Source organism: Sus scrofa, chromosome 6, assembly GCF_000003025.6.
Source record: "Sus scrofa isolate TJ Tabasco breed Duroc chromosome 6, Sscrofa11.1, whole genome shotgun sequence".
NCBI lineage: Eukaryota > Metazoa > Chordata > Mammalia > Artiodactyla > Suidae > Sus > Sus scrofa.
In genome coordinates this window covers 170,671,220-170,697,158 of record NC_010448.4, presented here as the reverse complement: position 1 = coordinate 170,697,158, position 25,939 = coordinate 170,671,220, and the positions used below count along the sequence as shown (strand labels likewise).

Here is a 25,939-nt window from a genome sequence, read left to right as displayed (position 1 = left end):
CCACAACAGGAACTCCCTGTTTCTCAGATTTTAAGAGCCCTAAACTTTGATTTTCTGAGATTGAATTTTCTCAGCCAGTTGGAAACTAGGCTGCATGGATTGATTTCACAGGTAATTGCCCCACCAGTAGTATCCGTCCTCAGGAAGCTTCTTATTTCTAGCAAACCTCTAGCCATTTATACAACAAATTTAAAAGTCATGTTGCATGTGTGTGTGTGTGTGTGTGTGTGTGTGTGTGTGTGTGTGTGTGTGTGTAGGGGTGAAAAGTATATAATGTAATTCTTGCCCTTAAACCTCACAAAGTATCATCCAAGGGAAAGACAGACATTGTAAAACATTTTAAGCAATATTTTATTTTATTTTATTATTTTTTTTTTTTCTTTTTCAGCTACATCTGTGGCATATGGAAGTTCCCAGGCCAGGGATTAAAGCTGAGCTGCAGCTGCAACCTATGCCACAGCTGCAGCAATGCCAAATCCTTAACCCAAATGCCAGGCTGGGATTTGAACCAGCCCCTCCACAGAGACAAGCTGGATCGCTAACCCCCTGCACCACAGCGGGAACTCCTAAGCAACATTTTAAAATGAACTGAGTAGGGTTCTGATATTCTTGGAGATGTACACACTTCATTAGTCACCTTTAAGAGAGGATTTTTGGTCACATCCTGGAGCAGAATTGTAGATGAAAAGAGAAATGAGTAGAGAAGCTATGACGAGTCACAAAGAGTGCAAGCTATGTAGGCTGAGGAGAAGAGGAAGAACTTCCAAGAGTACTTTAGGAGTCTGTGTATCATAGATGAGCTCCTCGGAAAACCAGTGGCACTGGCAGCAGGCAAAGCTCTGCACAACCAAACCCCAGAAGCAGAGGAAGACTCAAGAAATTTTATAGAATAACCAGAGAAAACCTATATAGACGGAGATATAGGAGAGGTATTAGAGAATGGAAACGGGTTTGTTTGTTTGTTTGGTTGGTTTTGTTTTTTGTATGGTTGGTTTTGTGTTTGTTTGTTTTTTTGTTGTTGTTGTTGTTTTGCCACACCCATGACATACGGAATTCCTTGGGCCAGGGATTGAACCCAAGGCACAGACAGCAGTGACCAAGCTGCTGCAGTGACAATGCCAGATCCCTAACCTGCTGCACCACAAGGGAACTCTGAGAACAGAGAGGTTTTTGTGGGTGGTGGTGTTTTGGTTTTTTTCTTTTTTGCCCTTACCCATGGCATGCAGAAGTTCCCAGGCCAGGGATCAAACCCGTGCCCCAGCAGCAACCCAAGCCACAGCAGTGACAAGAATGGATCCTTAGAAGAGTTTTAGAGTACCGTGATCTTAACTGCCAAAATCACAGTACAAGGCTCCTCAAATTCAGTTTTCTCATTGGTTAAATGTGGGTGCTGGTGTCAGCCTAATAGGTCTGAAATGCATTCAGAATTGCTTTTGGGTTTTTTTAGGGCCGTAGTTGTGGCATATGGAAGTTCCCAGGCTAGGGGTCAAATTGGAGCTGCAGCTGTCAGCCTACACCACAGCCAAGCAACAACAGATCCGAGCTGAGTCTATAACCTACACCTCAGCTTGAGGCAATGCTGGATCCTTAACCAACTGACCAGGGCCAGGAATCGAACCTGCATCTTCATGGGTACAGGTTTGTTTCTGCTGAGCCACCACAGGAACTCCCACAATTATTTACAGTATATAAAAACCATTAAAATAGTCTCCATACTTAAGGAATTTGTTAGTATCTCAGCCTTCTGGTTTCTGGGTTCTCTTTGCATTTGGTAATTTTTTTTTAAAATAGCTATCAAATGGTTATTTAATTTGTGTAGAGTCATATCAGACCCTTCTTAAGAGGCTCTCATACCTCACAATACAATATATCTTTGGTCAAGGGCTCTTCCTTGCTACGTGGAATTCATGCCTCTAAAAATGTGCCATTCTTGCATACTTTGCTTACTAACAGAAATACCCAGCCAAGAGGCTTTTCTATGCTGAAATGATCTCATTTTAAGCAGTTCTTTCAGCCCAACCAGGGTCCCTGTCTTAATAAAATAAGAATAAAAATCTTAGGACCTTAGCTCCTTTTTCTCAACTATTCCTGATTACTGTTGTCCTTGATCTAAACTACTGTATACTGTTCTCAGTCCTTCTTTAACATATTTCTTGAGTGTTTTGCCTTTAGCCAAATCATGAGTTTTATTTTATTTATTTATTTATTTGGCTTTTTTTTTTTTTTTTTTTTTTGGCTTTTTCTCTTTTTAGGGCTGCACCTGTGGCATATGGAGGTTCCCAGGATAGGAGTCCAATTGGAGCTACAATTGCTGGCCTACATCACAGCAACACCAGATCCAAGCCGCCTCTGTGACCTACACCACAGCTCATGGCAAAGCCGGCTCCTTAACCCACTGAGCTGGACCAGGAGTCGAACCTGTAACCTCATGGTTCCTAGTTGGATTTGTTTCCACAGCGCCACGACTGGAACTCCCAAATCATGAGTTTTAACAGACAGCTCACACACTCCCTGCATTGCTTTGTAACTTCCAGCAGAGAATCAGCCACAGTTTTCAAGAGGGTGTCCAGGAAAACTTGGCTAGAGTCTCTCTTAGCATCTGGACAAGGTTCCAGAAGCTTCCTAACTCTGACTAAAAGGAATGTGTGTGGTGTTCTAGGAGCAGTTGACCTTCAGGGACGTATCCGTGGACTTCACCCAGGAGGAGTGGGGGCAGCTGGCCCCTGCTCACCGGCACCTGTACCGGGAGGTGATGCTGGAGAACTACGGGAACCTGGTCTCCGTGGGTAAGGATGGGCTCCCCTTGTAACTAGCATCTGCCTATTGGAATAAAAATCTGTATTTCTAAGTAAAGTGCTGTGCTTGGGCTTGTGGTTCTGTGTTAGAGATCTCTAGTTCATTCTGAACAGCAAGTTAAGATTGGTGTCTTCTTTTCTGCCCTGGTCTTTCTACTCCACCCTTCAGAAGGCCTGAATAACAAAGACCTTTCTTTACGTTCTTGTGATGCCCTTTGAGCTCAGCACATGCGGTTTTTTCTTCCTCGTGAGCAGGATACCAGCTTTCCAAGCCTGGTGTGATTTCACAGTTGGAGAAAGGAGAAGAACCGTGGCTGATGGAGAGAGAGGTTTCGGGAGGTCCAAGTCCAGGTAAGAGCAAGGCAGATGGGGCCTTTGTCATGTCCCGAGAGGTCTGCTTAAAGGCTTCTCCACCGTGGGGAAGGCTGCAGCCACATGGTGAGACCCACGGGAAACCTGATTACCACTCTGTCTCCCATTCCTGCAGCTGCCTCTTCTCAGTTTCTCTGGAGTCGGAGGAGGGGACACCTTTCTTGGGAGTTCCCGTTGTGGTGCAGCGGGAACAAATCTGACGAGTATCCATGGAGATGCGGATTTGATCCCTGGCTTCACTCAGTGGGTCGAGAATCTGGCATTGCCGTGGGCTGTGGTGTAAGTCGCAGACGTGGCTTGGATCCCACGTTGCTGTGGCTGTGACATAGGCTGGCAGCTGTAGCTCCGATTCCGCCCCTATGCTGGGAACTTGCATATGCCTCGGGTGTGGCCCTAAAAAGATGGGAAAAAAAAGAGAGACAGACAGAGATACCTTTCTCATCAGGGTTAGCTGGCTTCACCATTTCTCCTGCCCTGACTTCCACGGTTTCCTTGCTTTCTCCAGCACTCGAGACCTTGCCCTGATGATAGTTTCTTCTCCTGGACATTCAGGTATTCACGGATCGCTCCTCATCAAAAATGACCCCCTTCACTGGGTTCTCGTGTCATTTTATCATGGCGTTCCCTCTCTCTGATGACTCCATTAAATTTTTTTTCCTTTTTCTTATAATCATAGTTTCAATTCTGATTCTTTTTTTAAGTTGTCTAATTTAACTTTTTATTTCAGATAATTTATAACTCTTTGAGAAATCACCACAGAATTCCTTCTTACCAAATCCAGTGGTAAGAAGAACAGTATAATGACAGCTGTATTCCAAGCTGGCTTCTGTGAGTCCTGTGCTTACTTTAATACCATCTTACAAATGAGGAAAAGAAGACTCTTAGGTTAAGAAATGTGTACATCAGCTGCTACTTGGTGGAACCAGTATTTGAATTCTAGTCATTCTGAGTATACAATTTGTGGGTTTTTGTTTTTTTTTTAATGGTCTTTTTGTGGCCACACTTGCGGCATATGGAGGTTTCCTACGCCATAGCAATGCCAGATCTGAACCATATCTGCGACCTACACCACAGTTCACAGCAATGCCAGATCCTTAATCCACTGAACAAGGCCAGGGATTGAACCTGCGTGCTCATGGATATAGTCAGATTTATTTCCCCTGAGCCATGATGGGAACTCCCACAGTTTGTGTTCTTACGGTGCTGTATCACAGGGCAGCATTAGGTTCTGGGGACGTCATTTCCTTCTTGGTATCGTTTCCTCTACCAGCTAGTTCAGTAATTTTTGTCTCCACTGTCTCTCATTGCTTTTCAGTCTTTCTCATCAGTCTCCTTTTTAATGCAGATATATCATTTATGACTTTTAAGCTACTGTAGCAAATAGACTCTAAAGTTTGGCTTAAACAGAATAAGACTTTCTTGCTCACTTTTTTTCTTTTTTTTTTGGCCGCCCCTGAGGCATATGGAGTTCCCTGGCCAGGGATCAGACCTGAGCTGCATTCTCGACCTAATCTGCAGCTGGGGCAACAATGGATCCTTAACCCACTGTGCCAGGCCGGGGATCAAACCTGTGTCCCAGCACTCCCAAGACACTGCTCCTCCCATTGCACCACAGCAGAACTCCCTTGCTCTTTTTTTTTTTTTTTTTTTTTTTTTTTTTTTTTAATTGCTGCATCTGAAGCATATGTGGAAGTTCCCAGGCCAGGGACTGAATTCGAGTGGCAATGCCAGGTCCTTTAACCCACTGCACCGGGCCAGGGATCGAACCTGCATCTCTACAGCAACTGAGCCACTGCAGTCAGATTCTTAACCCACTGAGTGAGTCCAGGAATCAAACCCACATCCTCATGGAAACTATGTCAGGTTCTTAACCTGCTGAGCCACAACGGGAACTCCTCTGGTCAGATTCTTAATCCCCACACAGCAGCAGGAACTCTTCTTGCTCATATATTGATTTGGGGGAATCGTTTAGTTTGGTGGACACTTCTCTTCCACTGGCAATTCAGGGACGGAGATTCTTTCACATGGCATTCCGTCATTCTCAAAGGCGGCCTCATCATCTGCGTTTGGCCAGCGACAGGAGAGCACAGAGGAGTTCATTTTGGAGTCTCCCTCATTCGCTTCATGGGGGAGACCCTCATTACTTCACCCAATTAAATTCAAGGAGGATGGGGGAACTAGAGTACAGCTGTGTGTCCGAAAGTAGGGAGAAGAGATTTCAGTGAACAGCCAGCCTTCCCCGCCACGATCCCTGAGAAACCTCAGTCGTTTCCACTCCTGTTGTATCTCTGCACAAACTCTCACAAGTGAACTGTGATGGTTTACATGACCCCTTCGACCCTTGTATTCTGCATATTTTCAGTTTTGTCTTGTAGTTCGTATGAACTCTATTCCCACATATCCCCGGTGTTTGGGACGTCTCTACATCGACACACCGTTGTGACTTCAAGCCCAGCACATCTCTGTCTCTCTCCCAAAAAAGTTCTCATCCTGACTCCCCCTGTTCTATCAGACTTTAAGACTAGAAATCCGGGTACCAGTACGACTGCATTGTGCTTTCTGCTCTGTTTTTGCTTCATTCCCTATAATTTCCTCTTTGATATTACCTGCTAGGTCCACTTCTTCTCTTCATCTCTGTTGGGGCATTGCTAAGCCAGGTTCCTGTCATCTCGTGGCAATTGCTATAATTTCTAGTTGGATTTTTTTGATGTCTTATTTTCTTTTTCTGACACATTTTGAATGTTATTCCCAGATTTGACCACTTGGAATATCACATTTATCTTGTTTTTAATCCTAAAAAGAAAAGTTGAATGACTTTATTTCCTGTAGTAAATAATCCAGGAGTTACCGTTGTGGTGCAGGGGAAACGAATCTGACTAGGAACCATGAGGTTGCGGATTCGATCCCTGGCCTTGCTCCATGGGTTAAGGATCTGGTGTTGCTGTGGCTGTGGTATAGGCCAGCAGCTATGGCTCTGATTCACCCCCTAGCCTGGGAACCACCATATGCAGCAGGTGCAGTCCTAAAAGGACCAAAGATATAATAATAATAATAGTAATACAAACATCTCTGCTTAATTTGTTTTTTGGGGTTGTTTTTTTTTTGTTTTGTTTTTGTTTTTGGCTTTTTATCTTTTCTAGGGCTGCATGCTCGGCATATGGAGGTTCCCGGGCTAGGGGTCTGATTGGAGCTGTAGCCGCCAGCCTACACCACAGCCACGGCAACTCGGAATCCAAGCTGCATCTGTGACCTACACCACAGCTCACAGCAACACCGGATCCTTAACCCACTGAGTGAGGCCAGGGATCGAACCTGCAACCTCATGGTTCCTAGTCGGATTCATTAACCACTGAGTCATGACGGGAACTCCCTCTGCTGATTTGGCATCCACGCCAAAATTTATCCAGCTATTACTAAGTACTTAATATGTGCTATTACTGAAATGAAGTTAGCCATCCTGGGGAGTAAGATTTTGCTGTGAACAGGAAATGCTGGGGCCTTAGGATGACAGGGTCCAGAATGGTTGGATAGGAATAGACAGTAAAAATCTAGAACACTCCCTCACCGAAAAATGCTGTGTCATGTATACTATGGATAGAATATATATTTCTGTCTTTTCAAATTTTACACTATAGTTAATATTTTGTCACCAGTTGAGAAACCATTTTCATCTCTTACATAGGCAAAAATTATAAAGATTGTTAAAAATCCAATGAGATTGCAGGGAAAGGTACCCATTTTCACTGATAGCACACATACCCACAACCCAGGGTTTCTATGAAACATTGACTGGAATGCATACAATTTTATATACAATGATAAAGTGGAAAATTGGCAACCAAACTAAATATTTTTCATAGAGAAAAGTCAAGTGAATATTTCTGTAAGTGGAATGCAGTACAATTGTTAAAAAGATTGAGATAAGGAGTTCCCATCGTGGCTCAGCAGTTAACGAACCTGACTAGCATCCATGGGGATACGGGTTCAATCCCTGGCCTCCCTCAGTGGGTTAAGGATCCGGCGTTGCCATAAGCTGTGGTGTAGGTCACAGACTCTGCTCGGATCCTGTGTTCCTGTGGCTCTGTCTTAGGCTGGCGGCTACAGCTCCAATTTGACTCCTAGCCTGGGAACCTCCATATGCCAAGGGTGCAGCCCTTAAAAGACAAAAGAAGAAAAAAAAAAAGAATGAGATAAATCTAAATTTACAGACATGGAAGGGGGTCCATAAGATATAGTTGAGTTTAAAAAAAAACAAAAAACATTCAGAACTGTATGTGTTCCATGATCCCTTTTTTTGCTACAAATATATATTCATGACCATGTATACACAAATGCACAATTCTCATGTATATGTTATTGAGAAATAGCTGGAAGATACATTCCAGAATCCTAAGAGACTAAAGGAAAGGGGGATGAGATTGAGAAAGGCCATCCTTTTTTAGTGAACGCATGTCTATATTTAATGTTTTCTTTTAACATGGACAAAGTTAAGACACTTAATTTTTTTAGGTAAATAAAATTTTCTCATGGAAAAATGGGCTTGAGATGATATGGTGTTAGACTCTTTATCTTCCTATCTTATCTCTTGATATTTGCCCTTACAATGACACTCTTTTCTTAGCCCATTTCCTCTTAGAGTTCATGTGGATGAACTCCCAACTTTTAAAGTTATCACATACACTGTTAACCGCATCTTTGCTTAGACCACTTCATTACCTTCTTACCAGCTCTCTAGGCAGCAGGATCCTACTTAAAGACAGTCCAACCCTCCTGTACTTAGTATGTTATTTTTTCCCCTCCTGTTCTCACTGTGGCCATTTATTTCTTATAGTGTGTTGAGGAGTTCCCTTCGTGGTGCAGAGGAAATGAATCCATCCCTGGCCTCGCTCAGTGGGTTAAGGATCTGGCGTTGCCGTGAGCTGTGGTCTAAGTCACAGATGTAGCTTTGATCTGGTGTTGCTGTGGCTGGCAGCGACAGCTCTGATTCGACCTCTAGCCTGGGAACCTCCATATGCCATGGGTGTGGCCCTAAAAAGACAAAAGACACATCAAAAGAAAAAAAATTGCGTTGAATATGGGTCATTTATATCTTTTAATTTCTTTCAGACTTGAAGGGTGAAACAGAAACCAAAGAGTCAGCCTTAAAAAATGAACTTTCATGGAAAGAATTACACCATTGCCTGATGATGGAAAAGTCCACTAGAGGAAGCACCTTGACGTCCACTTTGGGAAGAGTCTCCCAGTGTCACAAGTTAGAAAACCACCAGGAGAAACAAGGAATGAGTGAGGGGCAAATGCTCTTGATCCACAAGAAAACACCCACTCAGGAAAGAGGCCAAGAATCTAATAGATTTGAGAAAAGTGGCAATATGAACTCAAAAGTTATTCCAGGACCAGTAGGTCCTCCAAGAAAAAGACACCATAAATATGATGTATCTGGAAAGAAAAGTAGATACAATTTAGATTTGATTAATCATTCAAGAGGTTGTACAAGAATGAAGACCTTTGAATGTAATATTTGTGAAAAAATCTTCAAACAGTTCATTCATCTTACAGAACACATGCGAATTCATACTGGAGAGAAACCTTTCAGATGTAAAGAATGTGGAAAAGCCTTTAGCCAAAGTTCATCCCTTATTCCACATCAGAGAATCCATACTGGCGAGAAACCCTATGAATGTAAGGAATGTGGGAAAACCTTCAGACACCCATCATCTCTTACTCAACATGTTCGAATTCATACTGGGGAGAAGCCCTATGAGTGTGGTATATGTGAGAAGGCATTCAGCCAGAGCATTGGGCTGATTCAGCATTTGAGAACTCATGTCAGAGAGAAACCTTTTACATGCAAAGGCTGTGGAAAAGCATTTTTCCAAATTAGACACCTTAGGCAACATGAGATTATTCACACGGGTGTGAAACCCTATGTTTGTAATGTATGCAGTAAAACCTTCAGCCACAGCACATACCTAACTCAACATCAGAGAACTCATACTGGGGAAAGACCATATAAGTGTAAGGAATGTGGGAAAGCCTTTAGCCAGAGAATACATCTTTCTATCCATCAGAGAGTCCATACCGGAGTGAAACCTTATGAATGCAGTCATTGTGGGAAAGCTTTCAGGCATGATTCATCCTTTGCTAAACATCAGAGAATTCATACTGGAGAAAAACCATATGATTGTAATGAATGTGGAAAAGCCTTCAGTTGTAGTTCATCACTTATTCGACATTGCAAAACACATTTAAGAACTACCTTCAGCAATGGTATGTGAAATATGTTCAGTATCAGAGAGTTCCCCAATCAGAGAAAAAGCCTCTAAATCCATGGTTTTCTGACTTTTGGATGCCAAGAACCAATCATTTTTTTAATGGTTTGATCCAATGTTACAACTATTAATTTTACCATATTAAAAAAAAACTACCTCTCAATCAGCATTGCTTCAGAAAATAAAGGGCATTTTAATATTTAAAAATATAGGAAGGTTATAATCATAGAGAACAGCCCTTTGCAATGAATTAAATTAGCTTTATGAAGATCTCCCAATTTTGTCTTTATTTTTCTCATTTTGCTGTGGGCCAGGGAAATCATTATGGCAGCTCAGTGATCTATTACTGGCTTTGAGAGTCACTGCTCTCTCTCTCTCTTTTTTTTTTTTTTTTTTTTTTTTTTGAATGGCTGCACCCATGGCATGTGGAAGTTCCCAGGCCAGGGATTGAACCCAAGCCACAGCTGCAACCCATGACTCAGCTGTGGCAGTGGGTTAGATCCTTCAACCCATTGTACCAGGCTGGGGATTGAACACTCACCTCCACATCCAACTGAGCCACTGCAGATGGATTTTTAACCCATTGCATCACAGCATGAACTCCAAGACTCAGTGTTTTAAGTGACTTTTTAATGAATTGGAATAAAATATACCTCTTACTGTAGCCCTTTGTGTGCTAGAAGAGGTATAAATAAAAATGTCAGTTGTCTCATTTCTAGAAGAAATAATGTTAAAGGGAGTTTTCTAGACTTGGTGGATAACCTGCTATATTTGAGATACTTATTTGTATTTTATGATTTTCTATGGAGAGGAATTGGAAGACTTTTTTCTGTGAAGGACCAGATAGTAAACATGTTAGGCATTGTAGGTCGTATGACCTCTGTCAGTACCATTTTAGTGCAAAAGCATCCAGAGACAATATATAAACCAGGGTATCTCAAACTTGGCACTGCTGATATTGGAGGCCAGATGTGGGGAGCTGTCTGTGTATTGTAGGGTGTTGAGCAGCATGGCCACTAGATACCAGTAGTCCCCCCCACCACCCATTTTGACAACCAAAAATTTCCCCAGACATTGTTCAGTGTTCCCTGGGGGGCAAGATAATTTCTAGGTGAGAACCGCCAACATGAATGGGCTTATCTGTGTTGCAATAAACTTTATTTTAAAAGTGTTGGGAATTGCTTCTCAGCCTTTTGGCTAAGATCAAGTGTAAAAATGTTGGGAGTTCCCTTATGGCACAGCAGGTTAAGGATTCAGTGTTGTCACTGCAATGGCTCAGGTCCCTGCTGAGGCTCAGGTTTGATCCCTGGCCCAGGAAGTTCCTCATGCTGCAAGTGTGGCCAAAAATAAAGTAAGAATTAAAAGACGAGTGTTGGGTTGCATTTAGCTCAAGGGCTATAGTTTGCCACTCCTGCTAGAGAGTATATAAAATGATTAATACTGGCAATAGACTGTTCTTTAATGTCAAATTTGTGTGTTTGTTTATATCTGTGCCCAAAGTCTTATTTTCTTTTTCTTCCCTGTGGTATTTTGTTGCAAAAAGTTCTTTGTTTTTTTTTTGTTTTTTGTTTTGTTTTTTTTTTGGTCTCTTTGCCATTTCTTGGGCGGTTCCCACGGTGTATGGAGGTTCTGAGGCTAGGGGTCTAATCCAAGCTGTAGCTCAGCCTACGCCAGAGCCACAGCAACGCGGGATCCAAGCTGCGTCTGCGACCTACACCACAACTCACAGCAACGCCGGATCGTTAACCCACTGAGCAAGGCCAGGGATCGAACCCGCAACCTCATAGTTCCTAGTCAGATTCGTTAACCACTGCGCCACGACGGGAACTCCGCAAAAAGTTTTTTAAAATAAAAATTGTAATGCTGTTATCAAAGACTAGGAATTATTTATGGAGATATTTATGTAAGGTTCAGTTCATAATGATCCTTTTTTTGTTCATCCACAGGTGCTTTGGGATGTATCTCTAAAAGAACCACCAGTCTTTTAAGATTTAACTGCAGTGCCATTGTTATACCAAAGAAAATGAGGCCATAATTCCTTAGGGTATATTGATTTTTTTAAACATAGGTATATTAACATTTACAGCCGCCATTTTAATTGTTTTTCACTTTCCATTGCCAAGTATACAATATTAGATTTTAAAACGTGCTTTCTATTGAGTGAGAGGGTCTTTGTGAGAGCCCCCAGAGAAACTCATTTAGAGGCCTATCAAAGAGGGCCAGGGAGAAGGTGACAACAGAGGCCAAATTTAGGCAAGGAACTATGAGAGAGGAAGTAGAGGAATTGACTCACAGTGTTTCTTGTTTATAAATACTACATCCTTCCAAACATAACTGGAAATTGATCAGGTTCAACTTCTTACTGTTAAATGGCAGAACAAACAATTCAACTGCCTGAGCATTCTGCGAACTGTCAAAAGGCAAGCTGTTGGGGAGTTCCCGTCACAGCTCAGCAGTAACAAACCCAACTAGTATCCATGAGGACGCAGGTTTGATCCCTGGCCTCAATCAGTGGGTTAAGGATCTGGCATGGCCATAAGCTGTGGTGTAGGTTGCAGACAAAGCTTGGATCTGGTATTGCTGTGGCTGTGGTATTGCTGTGGCTGGCAGCTGCAGCTCTGACCCAACCCCTAGGCTGGGAACTTCCACCTGCAGAATGTTCAGCCCTAAAAAAAGAAAAAAAAAAAGGAAAGCTGTTGGAGTGGTGTGGTGGGTTAAGGATCCAGTCTTGTCACTGCAGCGGCTCAGGTCGCTACTGTGGCACAGGTTCCATCCCTGGCCTGGGAATTTCCACATACCACAGAGAGAGGAAAAAAAAAAAAAAAGTTAAAGCTATTAAGCCAGAATATATCCCATTATCTCTAGATATTTTCTGTTAGTATATTGACTTAAAAAAAAAAACTGGCTTCTAATTCTTAAGTCCTGTGTGACTTGGATGGGCAGAAAGAGTGGGGATACGCACTATTCCTTATCTATAGTCTTAGACGTTTCTGTGGTCTTAGATTTCCCAAGAATATGGGTTTCTCTGGTCGCTTCTTTTAGTGAAAGGCATGACCACCACCTTTCTCTGCTGACCATCTGTGACTCAGTGATCTCAGAATCTTTTGGCTTAGGATGCCATCAAATTCATGTCTCCAGCCCAGATCTCCCTTCTGAATTCCAGCCTGTTCTGCCATCAGCCCTTTACACTAGCTGTTCCATCAGACATCCTACCCTTCCCGTCTCATCTTTCCTTGAATGTTGTCTTTTCACACGAAGCCTATTCTGACCACACTACTCAATGTTGCAACCTGTCCCTTACTCGCTATCTTCAATATTCCCAACCTCCCTAAGTCATTCTATTCTTTCTTTGTCCACATGACATATCACCTAACATCCTAGATACTTTGCATATTTATTATGCTTATTATTTGCTGTTGTTTCCCCTTATTAGTGTGTGAGCTCCATGAGAGCAGGGGCCTCTTGTTCCCTGGTGTATCACAAGTGCCTGGAATAGTGCCTGGCACACAGCAGGGACTCAATAAATGTTTGTGGAATTGTTTTGATTTGAACTGAATTGAATGATGTATCTATGATGACAATAGAGAAGAGCAATTCTACTATCTCACTTAGATTTTATAAGTGAGGAAGTCTTTTTTGTTTTCCTTTTTTCTTTGCAAATGGGTCAGAATTTATAAGCCTGTAAGAACTGTGAATCATAACTGACACACTTTTAAGGAAAAAAAAAAGGGTATTTTGAAGTTAATTTGTTTAAAATGCAGTTAAGTAGGGCTGGTCATCTACATGAGTTTATTTTGTAAACATGACTTTACATTATCACTTTCCTTCATCCCGAAGGAGACTATAGAGTTTATTTTCTGGAGAAGGACAAGTTGCCCTGGTATCAGGGATACCAGAGGCAGTAGAAACAGGGGCAAAACGGGGACTGAGCGGTGGCACCAGCAGTCCCTCTCACAAGGAAAGCCAGGCTCTACCCCTTCAACCGTCCTCCAATCCCGTTTACCTCATCCCTCCACAGAGAATTTATTTTTATGGCTTTTGTTCATGTTGTCACTGAAAAAATTATTTTCTATATTTTGAGTTTGTGTTTTTACAACTTATGCAATTGAGGATCCAAAATTTTCTACATTCCAAATTTCTTTCTTTCTTTGTTTTTGTCTTTTTTAGGGTTGCACGTGTGGTATATGGAAGTTCCCAGATTGGAGTTGAATTGGAGCGACAGCTGCTGGTGTACACCACAGCCACAGCAACACGGGATCCAAGCCACCTGCCCTGCAGCTCACAGTAATGCCAGGTCTTTAACCCACTGAGCAAGGACAGGGATGGAACCTGCATGCTCATGGATACTACGTGGGTTCTTAACCTGCTGAGCCACAAAAGGAACTCCTACTTTCCAAATTTCTAGTCAATTATCTGAATACCCCTCATCGTTTATCATCCTCTTTCAACTGATGGTGCCAGATATGCTCTGTACATCTGCCTAGATGACCTTATTTAAACTACATCATCTCTATGAAATGGGTACTATTATTTCCCCCACATTTTATAAATAAAGACTTTGAAGATCTGAGGGGATAAATGATAAGTCCAAGGTGGCCTGGTTAAGCAGTTGAAATGCTGGATGGATTAAACTGGGATGGGAACTGGGCTGTGACATTCATGTGTCTTTAATTTCTCCAATGAGACATATGTTTATGAAAATATATGTAATTGATTTCAAAACACAGGTAAGCCTTATCTTCATTTTTCTAAAAGTTTCTCTTAAAAATATGTATGTTGAGGCATATGTATGTGATGGTATTTGGAGAAGGGGCTTTGGGGAGATGGTTGGGTTAGATGAAGTCACCAGAGTGGGACCTTAATGAAGGAACTGGTGCCCTTCTCAGAAGAGACACCAGAGGGCATTCCCATTGTCGTGAAGTGGAAACAAATCCGTCTAGTATCCGTGAGGATGTGGGTTTGATCCCTGGCCTTGTTCAGTGGGTTAAGGATCTGGCATCGCCACGAGCTGCAGTGTGGGTCACAGACATGGCCTGGATCTGGTGTTGGCTGTGGCTGTAGCTGCAGCTGCAGCTCTGATTCAGCCCCTAGCCTGGAAACTTCCATGTGTCATATGTTTGGTCCTTAAAAGAAAAAAAAAAAAAAAGAAAAGAGAGAGACACCAGGAAAGAAACTCTCTCCCTCTCCCTCTCTTGCTAACACCCTGTCTTAGTCTGTTCTGTTTGCTATAATAAAACCATCATAGAATGGGTGGCTTATAAACAACAGAAATTCATTGCTCACAGTTGTTTTGGAGGCTGAAAGTCCAAGATCAGGAGACCAGCATGGTCACTTCTGGTGAAAGACCTCTTCTGGGTTGCAGACTGCTGACTTCTCCTTGTGTCTTCACACAGTGCAAGGACCTAGGGAGCCCTCTGTTCCTTCTTCAGAAGTTCCCAGGCCAGGGATCAAATTTGAGCTGCAGTTGTAACCTAAGTCACAGCTTCAGCAATGTGGGGTTGTTAGCCCACTGTGCCATGGTGGGAACTCCTGTGGGTCTTTTTTTCAATATAATCTGAGGTTCCGCCCTCCTGACCTAAGCACCTCCCAAATGCCCCAGTTCTTAACTCTATTAATTGGGTTTGAGGATTTCAATACGTGAATTGGGAGGGGACACACACATTCAGACCATCCATAGCACAGCCAAATTTTTTCCTTCTTTCCTTTCTTTCTTTTCTTTCTTTCTTTCTTTCTTTCTTTCTTTCTTTCTTTCTTTCTTTCTTTCTTTCTTTCTTTCCTTTCTCTCTTTCTTTCTCTCTTTCTCTTTCTTTCTTTCTTTCTTTCTTTCTTTCTTTCTTTCTTTCTTTCCTTTCTCTCTTTCTTTCTCTCTTTCTTTCTTTCTTTCTTTCTCTCTTTCTTTCTTTCTTTCTTTCTTTCTCTTTCTTTCTTTCCCTCCCTCCCTCCCTCCCTCTCTATCTCTCTCTCTCTTTCTTTCTTTCTTTCTTTCTCTGCTTTTTAGGGCTGTACCCACGGCATATGGAAGTTCCCGGGCTAGGGGTCGAATCCGAGGTACAGCTGCCAGCCTTCACCACAGCCATAGCAACACCAGATCCGAGCCGCGTCTTCGAACTTCACCACCACTCATGGCAACGCCAGATCCCTAGCCTGTGGCGCGGAGCCAGGGATCGAACCTGCATCCTCATGGATCCTAGTCGGGATCGTTAACTGCTGAGCCACGAAGGGAACTCCACACACCCAAATGTATGTTTCCGGCTCCAAACTCAGCACTTCACATTCTTAGTTCCAAATGCATACTTGACCCGTGGGTGTGTATTAGGATGGGTAACAGGCATCTCAAGTTTAACAAGTCCACTTCTGAACCTGCTCTACCTCCAGTATTTCCTGTCTCAGTAAATAGGAACATCTAACTGCTCAATCGGAATCATCTTTGACAGTAATTTAATCCATCAGAAAATGGATTAAACATTTAACAGTAATTTAATCCATCAGAAAATTCTGTCAGCTCCATCTTCGAAATGTATCTTTTCTTATCACCTCTATTCCTACCACCTAGTTCACTGTTTTCTTTCACATGGATTATTGCACACTTGCATCCCCCAGAGTTTATTCTCCAGAGAGTGCCCATATGACTTACGTTCTTGTTATGATTTGCCTCAATACAGCATTCCTTACATGCATATGTCCACACATGCTCCCACCTCAAGGCCTTCGCTTCTGCTAAAATGCTTTTTCTCCAGATATCAGTGTGGCTCGCTTCTTGACCTCTGTGGCCTCTGGTCAAATAGCATCACATCAGAGGGACATTCCTGAATTACCCTGTAAACAATAGTTCCATATTCAAAGTTACTCTCTTTGGGGTTGTTTATATTTTGTTGCTCCTTTTCCCCTCCTTTCCCCCGTCTTTGAAGGTAGATACTCGACTTCTATTCTTTTAGTCACTACCCTGAATGTTACAACATGCATTTTTAAGCAACTCTATTAACTTGTGTATTCATACAGAAAACTGCATATATAAAGATAAATATCCTGATGAGTCTTCAAAATTAAACACATCTGGTGTAACCAGCTCATAGATTAAGAACAAAATTCACCAGAGTGCCCACTGTGGCACAGTAGATTAAGAATTAGACTGCAGTGACTCCGATTGCTGCAGAGGTGCGGGTTTGTTCCCAGGTCTGGCACAGCTGGTTAAAGGATCAGGCTTTGCTACAATTGCAGTTCAGGTCACAGATGCGGCTTGGATTCAATCCCTGGCCCGGGAACTTCCATATGCAAACAAAACAAAACAAAATTTACAGCATTCCAGAAGTACCCCTCTTCTGCCTTTCGTTCACTAGCCTCTAAAAGGTAACTTCTAACACTGTCAGTTAATTTTACCTGTTTTTGCATATTATTTAAATAGAATCACATATATGCCTTTGTATCTGGCTTCTTTTGCTCAATACTATATTTGTGAGGCTCATCAATATTGTTGTATGTGGCTGAAATCTTTATTTCCATTTTGTGCTCACTCTGTTGTATGATATAGCAATATTTATTGCCCATTCCACTGCTGGTGGTTTCCTGTTTGGGGTCAATATAAAACATGTGCTGTGAACATTCTAGTATATGTCTTTTGGTGAATATATGTATCCGTTTGGTTATATATCTAAGAACGGAATCACTGGATCCTAATGTTCAGCTTTAGTAAATACCACTGCCAAATACTTTTCTGAAATAGTTCTACCAATTTACACTCTCGCTAAAAGTACCTGAAATATCTGGCCCTTACTTTTAATCTGTATTGATTTATCAATTTTTGTCCTTTATGTTTTTAACTTTTTATTCTGTGTAGTAAATCTATGAACATTTCAAAGTTGTTAAAATACTCTACTACTTCTAAAATTCTTTTATTGTTTTATCTATCACATTTAGACTTGCAATCCATCTGGACCGATTTTTATTTATGTTGTAAACTAGGGATTGATATGAATATCCAATTGACCCAAGACCAATTTATTTAAAAGATCTTCTTCCTCCACTTTTGCCCCTAATCAGGTGATGGCCCAAATGTATACCTGAATTTGGATTCTTTTGTTCCATTCTTCAGTTTATCTATTTTTGCACCAATACCTACTTCATTGTCTTAATTACTATAACTTTATAATAGGTTTTTGTATTCAGGAATATAAGTCTACCAGTTAACAATATACATTTTCTACTTATCAGTATATATTTTTTAAGGGCCGCATCTACTGCCTGTGTTCCCAGGCTAGGGGTGGAATTGGAACTGCACCTGCCTGCCTACACCACAGCTACAGCAGCCAGATCCGAGCCGGGCCCATGACCTACATACAGCACAGCTCACAACAGTGCTGGATCCTCAACCCATTGGGCAGGGTCAGGGAGCCAACCCTGAATCCTCATGAATAGCAGTCAGGTCCGTTACCGCTGAGCCACAATGGTGACTCCTCCTTTGGTTTTGTGTGTGTGTGTGTGTGTGTGTGTTTTGTTTTGCACCCTTGGCATGCGGGGGATGGAAACCACGCCACCCTAGTGAGGACGCCGCCAGATCCTTAACCGGCTGAGCCACCAGGGGGAGAACCTTTATTTATTTATTTTTGTCTTTTTTTTGCTATTTCTTGGGCCGCTCCTGCGGCATATGGAGGTTCCCAGGCTAGGGGTCCAATCGGAGCTGTAGCCGCCGGCCTACGCCAGAGCCACAGCAACGCGGGATCCGAGCCGCGTCTGCAACCTACACCACAGCTCACGGCAACGCCGGATCGTTAACCCACTGAGCAAGGGCAGGGACCGAACCCGCAACCTCATGGTTCCTAGTCGGATTCGTTAACCACTGCGCCACGACGGGAACTCCGCTCCTTTATTTTTAATTTAATTTTTGTTTCCTGAGGTGGGCTGATATGAATATTGCTATTACCAGAAAGAGGAGCCCCGGTCATCCTCTATCCTCCTCTGCACATGCTGCTTCCTTTTTCTGCATGGCTCTAACGACCTCCTGTAGTATTTCTATTTTTCTATTGATTGTGGACGGAAGAAAAGTGCACAACCTAAAAGTTGCCAGTTAAGTTTTATTTGGGGACCTTACTCAGGAGGCTAGCCTGGGAAACAGCCCCTCCGATAGCTCTGAGCAACAGCTCTGAAGAGGTAATGGAAGAGCCAAGATACATAGGAGTTTTTGCTGAAGAAAAACATGTAATCAAACACAAGAAGATTACGGTTAAACGCACACAAAAACCCAGACGTCTCAAGTTGATGATTTTAATGCTTTTCTATGTATACGAAGATGCAAGCGTTTGGGCTCACTGAAATTATCCCTTAGCTATGCGTCTTTACTATCTAGGGCCAGGATGCAGCGAACTTTTCTCCAGCCTGGCTTCCCCTCAGGCACACCATCAGCTGCAGCTGCAGTGGCTAATGGCTTGACGGTGGGCAATTCATTATTTACTGGAACGTCTGGCAACATTCCCTTTCCATGTTATTATTATCTATTTAATTTTGCCAGAATTAAGATCCAAGAAAGCGAGTACTGCATTTTGATAACTACTACCTCCTCAGAGTCCATAACAATGTGTGGCAGATCTAGGTACTCAGAAGTTGGTTGTTGAGGAGTTCCCTGTTGGCTCAGTGGGTTAAGGATTCCGCAGTTGTCTCTCTGTGGCTCTGGCCGCTGCTGTGGTGCGGGTCCGTTCTGGCCCTGGGGACTGGGCGTGGCCAAAAGAAAAGGACGACAGCTGTTGAACAAAGGAATGAATGATAGAGAAAGGGCTTCCCCACCGGAAGAGCTGGGCGGGCCACGTGTCTCTTAGGACCCCTTTCAGGTAACGCAGGCGGTTCGTCCCTTGGTCGCAGTAAGGGAGTATGGCAGCCCGGGTTGGGGGATGCGGAGGCGGGCGCGGCGGCGGGTGCCTGGGCGCGCTCCGCGCAGTCTGTGTTCCGGACTCCGGGTTTTCGGGAGAGCCCGCCTCCCTGGAGAGGGCGGGGCCCTGGGCCACGCCCCGTGGGCGGAGCCCTGGGCGGAGCCGGGGCCGAGCGTGCGGAGTCCGCCGGAAGGCGCCCTGGGCGCTGGTGCTGGAGGCGGAGGCGGCGGCGCCGCGGCGGCGGCTGGGGGCCTCCGTATCCCCGGGCCGGCGAGGGCTGGCAAGGCCGACCCGTGGCGCGGCCCCCGGCGAGGGCGCGTCGCGGGGGGGCGAAGGCGCCAGGGCCCTCGGGCTTCGGCCCAGGAGGCGGGACGCCAGTGGACTGGGCGCTGCCGTGGGGCCGGCATCAAAGCAGCAGCCGGCGAGCTGTATCCTTCCTCGGATCTGCGAGAGGGCGGTTCAGGGCACCCCTCGCACTGCGGTCCTCATAGCTCCGCTCCTGGGGACTGGGAAAGGACGCCTGGGAGGGCTGGGGTTGATCTGGTGCCGCAGCACCAGCCCTAGGCAGCCTCTCGGGAATTTGGAAAAGATCTCCGGTCCAGTCCAGAGGCTGACGGTCCTCTGGACTTGCGAAGGAAACCTGCCTGGACGTTGGGCGTGTTTTGAAGAATCGTTGTGTTGAGTGGGGTTGTGGTCTGTCTGTAAAAGGGGGGAATGAACAAAATCTGATACCCCTGTCCTTCTTGAAAGAGACACCTCTGGAGCTGAAAGCCTCAAGGACAGGCGCTCTCACGCCCCCATTTCTGGTCCTAACAGCATCCAAGGCCGGTCTGGTGAGTAGGAAGCTACGCTGTCTGTGTCTGCAGTCTGGCAGTCCGAGGGAGGCATGCCTGGGAACAGCGAGAAGAGTGAAGCGTCCTCAGAGTGAAGCTTCTCTGTTTTTCACCATTTCATAAGTAAGACGCGAACGTTTCCTCGCTTTGGTAACCAGGCATTTTACTTTTTGTATAATCAGGGGCAGGATACTCTCCACATGTTCCTGTCCAAAGGATGCAGCTCCTTTCTCTGCATCAGTCACAGCTGAAAACAAAAAGAAGCAAAATATCCCGACCCACAAACAAGAAGTGAGGCCGGCTCCCTTACCACGGAGCCAGGACTAGGGCTGTTTGTGGGGCCGGGGCACAGTGGTACCCAGGTACAGTGGACCCAAGAACGCCGTGGAGCCACCTGCTCAGCTCTCAGGGGGTTAGAAGAAAGGATGGATTTGGGTGTTTTCCATATTTTCCTGTTACAAACAGTTCTGCAATAGTCCTCATTACACTCAAAGTCTGATATCTCCTCTATTTGAAGACATACTCTGCTCCCCCAGTTTTAGCATTTCTGAAACCAGGATGCATCTTAACAGAGAGATTAAAGGACCTGCCGGGCTGCCGGGCATGCACGTGGGTGGTGATGTGTCTGACAGTGCTTTTTGCCCACATGAAAACACAGTTATGTGATTCCTTCAGTTAAGATACTTGAACTTTACATTCAGATCTGTAATTGTTTTAAAAAATAACTTTAAAAGGTAATGTAATACTATGATTGGAGCATTGAAGCAGACAGTTTATAATAACGTCTGTAAAGATCCTGTATTCTCAGCATTGTTACAACCCTGGGAAGTACACTTATCATCCCCATTTTCTAGATGATGAAATGAAGCTCAGAGAGTTGACATGTCTTAGAGCTTTTAAGTGCAAGTGTCAGGATTCTAACCCAGGCTGCGTAATTTCTAAGCATTCTCTCTCTCACCTCCCAGGTCTGTATCCAGCCAGAAGATGCATGCAGCTTACAAGCAGAGAAGCAGGGTCTGTGCCGTGTATCTTTGGTGTTTGTGTGTCACAGGCTGCGAAGGTGTGTGTGGAACTGGAAACTAGAGCCACACCCAAAGCTGATTATTCTTATTCCCACACTGATGCCAACTCTTCGTTTTTGGATCTTTTGCAGTTTTAAGTATATTCTTGCAAGTTCTGGAGTTCTAGCTCTATGATCGGTTTTCTGGATCCCTCCTCTCCTGCCTTTCAGTCTTCTAGAAGAGTATGAAGAGGCATATACTCAGACCTGCTCATCCGGCTGTCTGCCAAGGAAGCAGAACTTAATTTAGGAGAAGAGTCAGATTTTCAGAGTTGCTAAAGCCACTTCAGCCTCTCGGAGCCCCCAGGTTCTGGTGCAGCGGGGACACAAAGTCCTGAGGGCAGGCGATTGTGATCAGAGGAGGAAGGCACTGAGGCATCTCAGTAGAGGCTCTGGCAGTTTCCTCGCCAGAAGCGGACAAGGCCAGTCAGGGTGGCATCATCATGCTGCAGCAGCTCCTGATCACCCTGCCCGCTGAAGCCAGCACCTGGGTAAAGCTGTGCCACCCAGAGAAGGCCACGGAGGGGGCGCCCCTGTGGGAGGACGTGACTAAGATGTTGGAAGGAGAAGGTGAGGTGAGGCAGATGGAGGGAGGGGGGAGGAGGAGGAGTTCGGTTTGCATGTGAAAAGACAGGTACCTGGTGGGGGTGGTCTCTTGGGTAGAAAACTGGAGGGAAGCAGGTCCTTGGGGCTCTTTCTGTGGCTTGGGGAAGGGGACAGCTATGAGAGAAAGTGCTGGGGGAGTTCCCGTTGTGGCACAGTGGAAATGAATCTAACTAACATCCCCGAGGATGCGGGTTTGATCCCAGGCCTCGCTCAGTGCATCCAGGATCAGGCGTTGCTCTGAGCTGTGGTGTGGGTCGCAGACATGGCCCCTGGATTCCGTGTGGCTGTGGCTGTGGCGCAGGCCAGCAGCTGTAGCTCCCATTCCACCCCTAGCCTGGGAACTTCCATATGCTGCAGGTGCGGCCCTTAAAAGGCAAAAAAAAAAAAAAAAAGAAAGTTGGGCTCTCAGCACTGGATCCTTGAGGCATGTGTTCCATGCTACTCCCATCTCCTGTTCTCAGATAAACACTCGACAGGAAGACAGAATTGGGGGATATTCCCCCGGCGGCTCCCAAGTGGGATTCATAGACTTCGGGGTCAGAGGATTCGACCCCCTTAAGTCCTCCAGTGGTTTTCCTTCACATGTTTCAGTCATGTTAGCCTCCAAGAAATATATTTTTCTTTCTTTTTATCTTCTGCCAAGAGGAAGGCCTGACATGCTTGGTTACTCTAATTTTACCTTGGACTATGTGCATTCAGTGGGAAATATGTCCAAGCATATACATTATGTAGTGGTTGGTTCGGGACAGATGGAAGGGCAGAGGCAGAGGAAATCCCATGTCTCAAACGGTCTCTTAGTTCACACCTTTAACATTTCAGATTCAGCCTCTGTTTATTGTATTCTAGTTCTGTCAGGCAGGGACTTTGCTAAGCATCTTGACAGATGGAAAAATGAATAATGATCTCTGCTGCGATTTTTTTTTTTTTTTTTTTTTTTTGTGGCTGCACCTGCAGTATACAAAAATTCCCTGGCTGGGGATGGAACCCCCAAGACAGCAGTGACCCAAGCCACAGCAGTGACAATGCTGGATCCTTTAACCCACTAGCCACCAGGAAACTCCTCTACTGCTAATAATTAACTGATGGAGATAGCCACATATCCAGAGCGAAAGAACTGAAAGTAGCCGAAGAATATCCTATGGTATACACGCTCTTCTCACTGTGCTTATCAGAGAGCTTTTCACGAAGCAGGTAGAATTGAATTGGGCCTTAGAAAATGTCTAAGCTTGTCATAGAAGAATTGGGGAAGAGACAAAGTGGTACCTGGAAGAGTGGTTCAGAGAATGGAAACTATTCGAGCCTAACTGAGGCGCAAGAATGTGGTCCAGGAGTTCCCATTGTGGCTCCGTGGTTAATGAATCCAGCTAAGAACCATGAGGTTGCAGGTTCAATCCCTGGCCTCGCTCAGTGGGTTAAGGATCCAGCGTTGCCATGAGCTGTGGTGTAGGTCGCAGACACGGCTCGGATCTGGTGTTGCTGTGGCTCTGGTGTAGGCCAGTGGCTGCAGCTCCGATTCGACCCCTAGCTTGGGAACCTCCCTGTGCTGCAGGTGTGGCCCTAAAAAGACAAAAAAAAAAGAATGTGGTCCGTGCGTGAGTCCCACGGATGAAGGATGGTGGTTAAAGGGAACTTGCGCTGTGGAGGTTTATGCCTCGGGAGGATTTTAGAGTGCTTTGAAGTCCGAGGGAAGTGTTTATATTTTTCTTTCTTGTCAGGAACCTTTGGACAAAGGAGTGGCCTGGTAGATCTGTGCTTTTGCTTTTGTTTTTGTTTGTTTGGTTTTTGTTTTCTTTTTATGGCTGCCCCTACAGCATATGGAAATTCCCAGGCTAGGGGTCAAATCTGAGCTGTAGCTGCCGGCCCCGCCTGTGCCAAAGCCATGGCAACACCAGATCCAAGCCACATTTGTGACCTACGATGCAGCTCGTGGCAACACCTGGTCCTTAACCGACTGAGCAAGTCTCCTTAATCCTCTCGGAGACTATGTTGGGTTCTTAACATGCTGAGCCAGAGCCACAAGGGGAACTCCTAGGTTTGTGCTCTGGGACCAACATTGGCTGTTGGGAAGCATGAATGTCCAGAGCAGTGCGCCATACACCCTTGGCATTGAGGAGCCTCCAGTCTGCTCCTGAGCTGCTCTAAATGTCCCACTTTGTGATGGTACTGAGAGGGGGCCATATTCAGCAGGTCTGCAGGCAGTATTTCTATTGGGGGGACGATGCAAACTTTCTGGCTCTTTTCCTTCCTTAGCTCTGCTGTCTCAGGATGCTAACGAGACCCAGGGAAAAAGTTTAAAGGTTGAAGTCACTCCCAGGGACCCGACAGCAGAACCCCAGGTGGGTTGGAGTTTTCTGTCACTTTCTTAACCTGCTTCTTGGTTTTTAAAATGATAGCTTGCTATCATTTTAAGTTGGGGTGTGTTCAGGCCAGCAGATTCAACCCAGGGAGCTCCGTGCAAGTCAGTCTTGTACAGAAAACTGGGTGGAAGTGGTGGTAGTTTCCCTACTCATAAAAAGCATTTGTTTCTAACCAAAGCCTAGATTAACATGGTGCAAATTTCTGTAGAGAAAGCAGACTGAGTGGTGTCATTCTGGCCTCTAAAAGCCAACTGATGCCATTGGGATCGAGATAAAACCTCAATTTTTGTGAGGTTTTTTGTTTTTTGTTTTTTGTTTTTCGCTTTTCAGGGCTGCACCTGGGGCATATGGAGATTCCCAGGCAAGGGGTCAAATCAGAGCTGCAGCTACCAGCCTCCACCACAGCTACAGCAACATCAGATCTGAGCCATGTCTGCGACCTACACCACGGCTTACAGCAACACCAGATCCTTAACCACCGAGCGAGGCCAGGGGTCGAACCCACAACCTTATAGTTCCTAGTCGGATTAATTTCTGCTGCACTACAACAGTTTTTATACTCAAAAACAAACCTTGTGAGAAGAAGGTTCTAATGTTCTTTATGAGGAGGCCCTTAGAATAGTATCAGAAGCAGAGGTCAGACGGCAGCCAAAGGAGCAGTGAGCTCAAGAGGAGTGGTCAGGCCACGGCGCACACGGGTTAGACAGGCTGGGTGGTTAACAAGGGGCGGTGAAAGTGGTGTCCTCCCCACCTGGAAGGAGCACAGGTGAAGCAGAAGGGCAGCCATAAACAAACAGGAAAGGAAGATTGTTAAAAGGAGATGCTGAGAGAGTTTTAAGTGAGGAGAACTTGAGTTCTGACGTCAGATGGCACAGGATTTGAACTTATCTCTGGTATTTACTTGTTCCACGATTTTTTTTTTTTCTTTTTAGGGCCACACCCGCAACATATGGAAGTTCCCAGGCTAAGGGCTCAAATCAGAGCTGCAGCTGCTGGCCTACGCCACAGCCACAGCAACATGGGATTCCAGCTGCTGTGGCCTACACCACAGCTTATGGCAAGGCCGAATCCTTAACCCACGGAGCGAGGCCAGGGGTCGAACCCTCATCCTCATGGGTACTAGTCAGATTCATTTCCACCGCACCACAATGGGAACTCCCACTCTGTGATTTTTTTTTTTTCCAGCTGGTTACAATTCCAGTTTCCTCACTAACTCAGATGCTAACACCTTTCAGGATCGACATGCATTCCAGGGTTATTCCCAGTAATATGGAAAAAGTAATAATAGTCTGACTATTTGAAGTGCTATCTTATCTCTACATTCCACTTACTTGGAATTTTTACCTCCTGACATTTATCAGAAACTGATGGGATTCTTAGCACTGGGAAAAGACTAAATTTCTTAAAATTGATGTATAATTTACATATAGGAAAATGTAATTAAGAAAGTTTTTAGTTCTATTTAAAAATTTTTTTCAAAGTATAATTGACTTACAATTTTGTGTTAATTTCTGCTGTATACCAAAGTGACCTTATCATATATGTATTATATATATTCTTTTTCTCATTTTATCCTCCGTCATGGTCTATCACAGGAGCTTGGATATAGTTCCCTGTGCTACACAGTAGCACTTCATTGTTTATCTATTCTAAATGTAATCGTTTGCATCTGGCCCCAAACTCCCAGTCCATCCCACTCCCTCCCCGTCCCCCTTGGCAGGCACAACTCTGTTCCCCATGTGGGAGTCTCTTTCTGTTCTATAGATAGGTTTATTTGTGCCATGTTTTAG

At 44.5% G+C, this 25,939-nt stretch overlaps 1 protein-coding gene across 6 annotated transcripts in view; it reads left to right on the top strand.

The window, feature by feature from the left end:
- Positions 1-25,939, top strand: part of ZNF643 (zinc finger protein 643) — a 41,449-nt gene that overhangs the window by 4,597 nt on the left and 10,913 nt on the right. For 2 of the 6 annotated variants that reach the window (XM_005665522.3, XM_013977383.2), the window contains 4 exons: positions 2,660-2,786; positions 3,051-3,146; positions 8,274-9,434; positions 11,383-12,977. In XM_005665522.3, the coding sequence (XP_005665579.1) occupies positions 2,660-2,786; positions 3,051-3,146; positions 8,274-9,434; positions 11,383-11,471 (1,473 nt within the window). In that variant the 3' untranslated portion in view covers positions 11,472-12,977. Of the gene's footprint in view, positions 1-2,659; positions 2,787-3,050; positions 3,147-3,489; positions 3,720-8,273; positions 9,435-11,382; positions 20,250-20,308; positions 20,489-21,091; positions 21,187-21,279; positions 21,757-24,042; positions 24,129-25,939 lie in introns of those variants that run through there. The other 4 variants (XM_013977386.2, XM_005665524.3, XM_013977385.2 and 1 more) reach the window with 4 other exon arrangements.